This window comes from Sinocyclocheilus grahami, unplaced genomic scaffold (assembly GCF_001515645.1).
Source record: "Sinocyclocheilus grahami isolate Dianchi unplaced genomic scaffold, SAMN03320097.WGS_v1.1 scaffold1053.1, whole genome shotgun sequence".
In the NCBI taxonomy this organism is placed as follows: Eukaryota; Metazoa; Chordata; class Actinopteri; order Cypriniformes; family Cyprinidae; genus Sinocyclocheilus; species Sinocyclocheilus grahami.
This window is the reverse complement of record NW_015506232.1, coordinates 650080-659513: the sequence shown is the minus strand read 5'-3', so window position 1 is coordinate 659513 and position 9434 is coordinate 650080. Positions and strand designations below refer to the sequence as shown.

The 9434-nt window shown below is 38.3% G+C and overlaps 1 protein-coding gene across 1 annotated transcript in view; it reads left to right on the top strand.

Moving 5' to 3' along the window:
- Nucleotides 1-9434, top strand: part of LOC107566168 (collagen alpha-1(XV) chain-like) — a 56643-nt gene that overhangs the window by 24965 nt on the left and 22244 nt on the right. Inside the window, exons 17-28 of the mRNA XM_016251546.1 lie at nt 1042-1107; nt 1190-1225; nt 1414-1455; nt 2167-2229; nt 2337-2372; nt 2457-2540; nt 2625-2690; nt 4933-4968; nt 6347-6412; nt 6909-6944; nt 7636-7689; nt 8364-8420. Coding sequence (XP_016107032.1) covers nt 1042-1107; nt 1190-1225; nt 1414-1455; nt 2167-2229; nt 2337-2372; nt 2457-2540; nt 2625-2690; nt 4933-4968; nt 6347-6412; nt 6909-6944; nt 7636-7689; nt 8364-8420 — 642 coding nt within the window. The remainder of the gene's footprint in view (nt 1-1041; nt 1108-1189; nt 1226-1413; nt 1456-2166; nt 2230-2336; nt 2373-2456; nt 2541-2624; nt 2691-4932; nt 4969-6346; nt 6413-6908; nt 6945-7635; nt 7690-8363; nt 8421-9434) is intronic.

Sequence of the window (9434 nt, the reverse complement as noted above, 5' to 3'; positions counted from 1 at the left end):
GTCTCGAGTCTCACGGAGGAGCTCCGGAAGGATACAAAGGAGGAGTGACGACAGGGAAAGACGAGAGAGGACCAGGCCTGGATTTTATTTTGTTTTGTTTTTTTGTTTGTGTTTTGAGTGTATTTTATTATTAAAGTTTCTTTTGAGTGTTCGCCGGTTCCCGCCTCCTTTCTACAAACTCTACGTACTTTGTTACACTGATCAAATGTTCAGCAACAAACATACTGAAGAATTGATTTTTCAGAATCTGGCAGTAAGTTTCAGGAGCTCATTTTTAGTCAATTCTGCAAGAGTCTTTTCAGGATAGGAGATGGAATAAAAATGAGCTCCTAAAACATACTGCCAGATTCTGGAAGATCAATTCTTCAGACAGTGGTACAAGAGGATCACAGTGGAGTCAGCTGTCTTAACCGTGGCTTGTGTACTGCAAACACATACCAGCTTCATCACTGTGTCTGTCACGTGACTCTGTTCCCCTTTCGGGCTCCGTCTTTACATTTATGTTGAAAGATGAAGCTGGTGATTATGGTAAGGGGCATTACATTTCCGACGAGTGCTTGCGGTGTTCGGCCAATCACAATGCACTGGGTCAGCTGGCCAATCAGAGCAGACTGCGCTTGTTGGAAGGAGGGGCTTTGTAGAAAACAAAGCGTTTGAGAGAGGCGGGGCATAGAGGACCTACAATAATATACAATATTTGAAAAATAATGTGTTTTTTGAACATTAAAGCATGTCAACATATTCTGTCACACCAAATACACAGAATAATGATCTTTAAAAAAGCATCGTATGACCCCTTTAATACTGCTTTTGTGCTGCAGGATCACATTTTATTAAAGGAGTACAGATTTGTATTTGTTCGGATATGTTCTCTTTTATCTAATATTAGATTTTGTCTGAAGAACTGAAAGCACTTGAAAGTGAAGTTGATACTTGCGTTTGAATTAGTGAAATGAGCTGAACTCGAGGTTTGGCCTTTGAATAGAGCCTTTGAAAACGGAAATGTTGTGTTTTTTTCATTCGATGTCTGCTCTGCGGCAGGATTTGGAGGGCTCGGGTCTGGATGGAAGCAGTGGTTTCAGACCTGTGCTGCCCAGAGGACCGCCAGTACGTACATCCACATTTACTGAGGCTTTCTGGCTCTCACAGCTGAACTGCAGCTCATTCTCATGTATTTTCTAATCCTCAGGGCCTTCCTGGGCTCCCAGGACCTCCAGGACCACAGGTACACACAGAGATCTGCACAAAAACACAAAGAAATCTGGCATGATCTATCAACACTGCAAAACCTATATATGGCATCTATCATGTGATTTTATATGTCATCAGCTGGAATCACCGTATAGAGAATGCAATCCTAGTGTTAAAGGTGCCTTAGTTTTTATTTAAATGAACCCAACTCTACACTTTCAGGGAAAAGAAGGAGCCGTCGGCCCTCCAGGTGTTTCAGTGAAGGTGTGTGCTCCTCACACACACACACACACAGACACACAGACACAGACACACACACACACACACACACACTCACACACAGACACACACACACACACACACACACAAATACACACACACACACACACTCACACACACACAAATTAAATAAAAATGACAAATGCATACAACATCTCAAAACAAAAACAAAGCTAAAAACATTTCAAAAATTTTAAAAGAACAAAAAGGTATGAGTATAATGACACACACACACACACACACACACACACAAATACACACACAAATGCACACACAAACACACACACACATACTCTCTCACTCTTCCACAACTGTTTCCATTCCAAGTGTGCCGTTTCCATCCACGTGTTTCCCATCAGCCCCAAATTTCCTATCTTTAGCACAACTGTAAGGGTCAGTGAATGCATCTCAGGCCTTGACCTCCTTCATAGTGCAATTCGAAGTAGAAACACATTATAATGGCTTTATATTACATAACACACTGTTACAGAAGTTGGATTCAGGAAGTTATCATCTAAATCAGATTCCAAAATAATTGCTCCCATGATCTGTGGCAAACAAACAATCTGTCATAAACACCATTAACATAGCTGTACATATTCATAGAAGTTCTGCAAACAACTATATTATATATTATTAATATGTCATATTGATATTATCAGACTTATGATAATCAGTTCTCCTCCACTCCACTAGGGGGAGCCGGGCGCTAAAGGAGACGATGGACAGGCTGGGGCTCCTGGTCTGCCTGGGCGACAAGTAAATACACAAAATCAAAATAGGCTCTAAAACTTGATCTTAATTAATGTAGTCAATCTATATTTCCATCAATTTATGGATACTTTTTTTTTTTACTTTTTTCATAGGGGGAAGGGGGAGAGAAAGGTGATATGGGTCAGAAGGTTTGTATTCTCATCATATTTGTGGCGTATCTCTCTCAGAGGCGTCAGCTTCGATGCTAATAATTGATGTGTTTTGTGTTTCAGGGAGAGAGAGGTATAGATGGAATCTGTTTACCTGGATCTCCGGGGCCTCCTGGACCTCCTGGACCAATCATTAATCTACATGAGGTGAGTCCATTAATGTCTCACATTTTTTAAGGATATGGATGCTAATTCCAATGCATTTGTTTTGAACTGTTTCTCCACCCTCAGTTGATGCTGAATGACACTGAAGGAATCTTTAACCTCTCAGGGATTTTTGAACCACAAGGACCATTGGTAAGAAGCCTTTCCTTGCCCTGCTTGTTATTTGTTCATGGCCTGATCAGTATGGCTTAAGTAAACTTCATCGACACCAAACCAAAAACATCTTCTTGTTTAATCATATTCACCTGCTAACCTTGAAGTGCAAATAAAATTCACAAACAAGAACACAAAACAGCGAATCAGAATTGAAAACAATTAATCTGAAAACAAAACAGATGAGACAAGACAACTGCAAATCAGAAAAGACATCAAAAAAGCACAACAGCCCCTGCTTGTTATTTGTTCATGGCCTGATCAGTATGGCTTAAGTAAACTTCATCGACACCAAACCAAAAACATCTTCTTGTTTAATCATATTCACCTGCTAACCTTGAAGTGCAAATAAAATTCACAAACAAGAACATAAAACAGCGAATCAGAATTGAAAACAATGAATCTGAAAACAAAACAGATGAGACAAGACAACTGCAAATCAGAAAAGACATCAAAAAAGCACAACAGTGAATCAGCAGACACGACAACGAATCAGAAAACACGACAACGAATCAGAAAGCACTACAACGAATCAGAAAACACTACAACGAATCAGAAAACATGACAGCGAATCAGAAAACACGACAGCAAATCAGAAAACACGACAACGAATCAGAAAGCACTACAGCGAATCAGAAAGCACTACAACGAATCAGAAAACACGACAACGAATCAGAAAACACGACAGCAAATCAGAAAACACAACAACGAATCAGAAAACACAGCAACGAATCAGAAAACACGACAGCTTATCAGAAAACACGACAGCTTATCAGAAAACATGACAGCGAATCAGAAAACACGACAACGAATCAGAAAACACGCCAGCGAATCAGAAAACACAACAACGAATCAGAAAACACGACAGCGAATCAGAAAACACGACAACGAATCAGAAAACACGACAACGAATCAGAAAACACGACAGCTTATCAGAAAACACGACAGCGAATCAGAAAACACGACAGTGAATCAGAAAACACGATAGCGAATCAGAAAACACGACAGCTTATCAGAAAACACGATAGCGAATCAGAAAACACGACAACGAATCAGAAAACATGACAGCGAATCAGAAAACACGACAGCTTATCAGAAAACACAACAGCGAATCAGAAAACACGACAACAAATCAGAAAACACGCCAGCGAATCAGAAAACACGACAACGAATCAGAAAACACGCCAGCAAATCAGAAAACACAACAACGAAAAACATAACAGCGAAACAGAAAAAACAGCTAATCAGAAAACACAACAATGAATCGGAAAACAGAACAATGAATGAAGAAACATTAATAGTGAATCAGAAAAAAAAACACAACTGTGAGAAATGTCAGAAATGTTGTCTGACATTCTTTAGCCATTCTGGATGTCCCCTTGCTTTAATATCAATACTATGAAGAAGTTATTATGAAGGTTCAATTTTAAACTCAATAAATGAACTCCAGATGGAAACGCATACAATTTAAAATTCACATTTAACAAAAGTATAGTCATTTGTATGGTTCAATATAAATTCAGTAGAAGCTTAACAAGCATGAAATATCATTTATCATTGTCTTGAAATATGGCTGTCATCCTGTACTCGTACTTTTGGCCATAGTATTCCAACTATTATTTTTCTTTATATTTCTCACTGTGTTTAATTCCAAAGCGACTCTCATTCTATTGCAAAAACACAAACAGAAATGCTGAAGAAAGATGAGCGTGGAGATTATGGTACAATAGCTGCTCAAAACCACACGGAACGCACAGGAATGGAAACACACTGCGGTTTAATTGCATTATTTACAATAAGTCACCAAGTTGCCTGTGGAATTGTGTTTTAAACAATTACAACACATTAGCTTTGCTTTATTGCGTAATATACGGGCACTGACGAGCAGAAGTGAAGCGAAATAAACAGAGATCTGCACAGCCGTTCTGAGACACGCGTTTAGGACTGATCTACTGACTGATCTAGCCTGATAATAAGCTTTTATTTTTAACACTATTAGAGCATAAGGAACAACATTTATGAGGCAGTTGTTGTCAAATATCATTGCATTGCATGCGTTTCAAATATGGCCGCAAATGACTTGTCTCAAAGGGACTTCGTTTAAACTTGATCTGCTGCATTACTCAAGACCAGTCAGTCCACTTTAACACCAAACCTTTCTGAGACGGACAGGATTTATTTGCATTAATTTGATTTCCTTGCTTTACTTTACTTCTCACAGGGAGACTGTGGCGTTCCTGGACCTCCTGGTCAAGCGGTGAGCAGAAGCTGCTGTGACTTTGACTCGTATTATTACTCATTATGATCATGTTTAATTAATCCCATCAATTATTATGATAAATATAATTGTTTACATTATTCTCCAACTATTTTTCTGACGTTCCTCCATCATCATCCATTTTTTTCTAGAATTAATTTTCTAAAACTTAAAGCTTTAGTTGAATATCTCAGTTTCCAGCATCGTTATTTTTTCATCACTACAAGAAATGACAAAAAAAGCCAATCAGAACATACTTGATATTTAATATACACCAATGTGAAAAGGACCAATGAGAGTTCACTGTGGGCGGAGCTACACAACTTACACTTACACAATGCTTTTCTGCAATTCTTGAAACAGATGTTTATCTTAAATCTATCTATCTATCGATATATACATATATAGAAAGAGTAGAGAGAGAGTGAGACAGATATAATGTCATGTTGTTTATTGTTATTATCTTATACACTCAACAAGCCAGACCTGTTCATTCGGTTTATTTGGTCTAAACACTTAATCTCAGGACTATTTTCCCGTTATTCTGGAAGCAGTCTAGCTTCCAGCTTCCCTTAATATTTTACAATTCATGTGTGTTTTTTCCTTTCCGGTGGCTTTGCTGTTTGCGTACAGCTGCTTGTGTTCACAATGTCTTTGTAAAGGTGTTGAGGCGAGAGCGGTGCATTGCTCTGATTTCTGTCTCGTCTCGTCTCGTCTCATCCAGGGCCCTGTCGGACCCGCTGGACCGAAGGGCGAGTTCGGATTTCCAGGACGACCGGTCAGTTACTTATTAAAAACATGAAACTGCACATGCACACTCAATATACAGTTTATAATAACTGTCTTTAACAGCATTAGTGGACATGACATTATAAAGCGGAGAGTTCCGGTGCTTGACTCTGATTGGCTGAGCCGCGGTCGAAGCTGTTATAAATGACGCTACAAAGTAACACACACCTTTGTTTACGTTTGTGTGTTGCTCGGCAACCACTTTGTAGCAACCACAACTGTTTCTGAGGAGCTACATTGTTTGGTGGAAGAATACTGTGTTTATTAATATCATTACTCTTTATTTGCTCTGTTTTATTTTGTGAAACCTTAAAATTGTTAATTATTATTAGAGTTGTGTGTGTGTGTGTGTGTGTGTGTGTGTGTGTGTGTGTGTGTGTGTGTGTGTGTGTGTGTGTGTTTGTGTGTGTGTGTGTGTGTGTGTGTGTGTGTGTGTGTGTTGTGTGTGATTCAAACAGCTGCAGAGGTTTGTGTGTGCATCATATTCTGATTTCACACATTATCATCAGAAGTTCTTGTTGTTGCTGAATGTGAATGCGAGTGTGTTTTTAATTCTGCTGTGTGTGTTTTGCATGAATTGTTGCTGTAGGGTCAGAAAGGAGAGCCGGGGATTGTGTCTGGAGTTCATGCGCCGCAGGGACCCAAAGGACTGAAGGTCACCCATGACTTCTTTAACCTAAAGACTATAGAATATCCAAGACGTGTCACTCGTATAGTTTTGAATGGGGAAAAATGCAACGCTCAATATGGCCGCTCTATTGAAGGAAGCCCCGCCTTCTGAGTAAAAGAGCCAATCAAAGTGCATCACTGCAGCTGCGGTTAGAAGTCCCGGTTGCTATAGAAACAGTCAGCGTTCTGAGACACGCGTTTAGGACTGATCTACTGACTGATCTAGCCTGATAATAAGCTTTTATTTTTAACACTATTAGAGCATAAGGAACAACATTTATGAGGCAGTTGTTGTCAAATATCATTGCATTGCATGCGTTTCAAATATGGCCGCAAATGACTTGTCTCAAAGGGACTTCGTTTAAACTTGATCTGCTGCATTACTCAAGACCAGTCAGTCCACTTTAACACCAAACCTTTCTGAGACGGACAGGATTTATTTGCATTAATTTGATTTCCTTGCTTTACTTTACTTCTCACAGGGAGACTGTGGCGTTCCTGGACCTCCTGGTCAAGCGGTGAGCAGAAGCTGCTGTGACTTTGACTCGTATTATTACTCATTATGATCATGTTTAATTAATCCCATCAATTATTATGATAAATATAATTGTTTACATTATTCTCCAACTATTTTTCTGACGTTCCTCCATCATCATCCATTTTTTTCTAGAATTAATTTTCTAAAACTTAAAGCTTTAGTTGAATATCTCAGTTTCCAGCATCGTTATTTTTTCATCACTACAAGAAATGACAAAAAAAGCCAATCAGAACATACTTGATATTTAATATACACCAATGTGAAAAGGACCAATGAGAGTTCACTGTGGGCGGAGCTACACAACTTACACTTACACAATGCTTTTCTGCAATTCTTGAAACAGATGTTTATCTTAAATCTATCTATCTATCTATGTATACATATATAGAAAGAGTAGAGAGAGAGTGAGAGAGATATAATGTCATGTTGTTTATTGTTATTATCTTATACACTCAACAAGCCAGACCTGTTCATTCAGTATATTTGGTCTAAACACTTAATCTCAGGACTATTTTCCCGTTATTCTGGAAGCAGTCTAGCTTCCAGCTTCCCTTAATATTTTACAATTCATGTGTGTTTTTTCCTTTCCGGTGGCTTTGCTGTTTGCGGCCGACACCTGTTTTCGTCTGCATTGCTCTGATTTCTGTCTCGTCTCGTCTCGTCTCATCCAGGGCCCTGTCGGACCCGCTGGACCGAAGGGCGAGTTCGGATTTCCAGGACGACCGGTCAGTTACTTATTAAAAACATGAAACTGCACATGCACACTCAATATACAGTTTATAATAACTGTCTTTAACAGCATTAGTGGACATGACATTATAAAGCGGAGAGTTCCGGTGCTTGACTCTGATTGGCTGAGCCGCGGTCGAAGCTGTTATAAATGACGCTACAAAGTAACACACACCTTTGTTTACGTTTGTGTGTTGCTCGGCAACCACTTTGTAGCAACCACAACTGTTTCTGAGGAGCTACATTGTTTGGTGGAAGAATACTGTGTTTATTAATATCACTACACTTTATTTGCTCTGTTTTATTTTGTGAAACCTTAAAATTGTTAATTATTATTAGAGTTTAAAATAACTGAAATCAGTCTAATATGCTGATCTGCTGCTCGAGAAACATTTCTGATTATTATCAATGTTGAACACAGTCGTGCTGCACAATATTTTTGTGGAAACTGTGATGCATTTTATTTTTCAGGATTCACAGATGAATAGAAAGTTCAGAAGAACAGCATTTATTTGAAATAGAAATCTTTATAGATTATAAATGTCTTCACTGGCACTTCTGATCAATTCAATAAATCCATGATGAATTAATTCATTTCTTTACTACTCCAAGCTTTCAAACACATGTATATGCACAGTATATTGTGTTGTGATTATGTATGTTTCCTCAGGGTCGTCCAGGAATTAACGGGCGTAAGGGTGAAAGAGGAGATTCTGTGGGTTTACCTGTGAGTTTGAGTCATGTGTCAACTATTATCAACTATTATTACTTTATCAGAAAGACGTGAGCGTTCTTACTTTTAGTGTTTGGTTCTGAAAGTATTTTTCAAATTCATCTCTCATATTTATCACAGTTTTAACTGCACATATTTTAAAATCAAATGTCACAGATTACTACAGTAGCATATGCCATCATTCAGCAGCCTTGAAGCCCATGCTTTGTCTGGCTTCAACGTTTTAATACATTATTGCTTAAATGTATATATGGATATTTTAAGTGGCACTTCAGTAAGTAACTAGAAAAAAGCTAGATTGTTGAGCTCTCTGTTTCTCACACCATTTCATGCCTTTTCCCAAAAAATGTATAGGAACTAAATTGCTGAACTTGATATTCTTTAAAGAATCAAAGAATATTTAAAGGAATAGCTCACAAAAAAATGAACATGAGCTGTAAATGTGCTCATCCTCAGGTCATCAGTTTGTTTCTTCATCAGGTTTGTAGAAATGTAGCACTGCATCAGTGTCTCAGCAATGGATGCTCTGCAGTGAATGGGTGCCGTCAGAATGAGAGTCCAAACAGCTGATAAAAACATCACAATAATCCACAGCACTCCAGTCCATCAGTTAACATCTGGAGAAGACACAAGCTGAAACTAATCCAGCAATAAATACAAATCCATAATCCATAATAAACATATGCATAAAAACATATTTTGCCCAGAAGCAGCAGTTGATGGACTGAAGTGGTGTGGCTGCATTTCTGCAAATCTGATGAAGAAACAAATTCATGGCCTGAGGATGAGTACATTTACAGAAAATGTTCTTTTTTTGTGAACTTTTCCTTCAAGGCAAAAAAGTTTGAGATTTTGGGCTTTTTAGTTTTTCATAAAGTGTTTTTTTCAGACTAGTGGAAAGAAAACATCTAAAAGGCACTGTTAAGTGTTTCTTTCATAGCACTTTATCTATTTGTGTCAATAGATTTCAAATACAATACATATTTTTAAAGGCCATTTTCTAAAAAT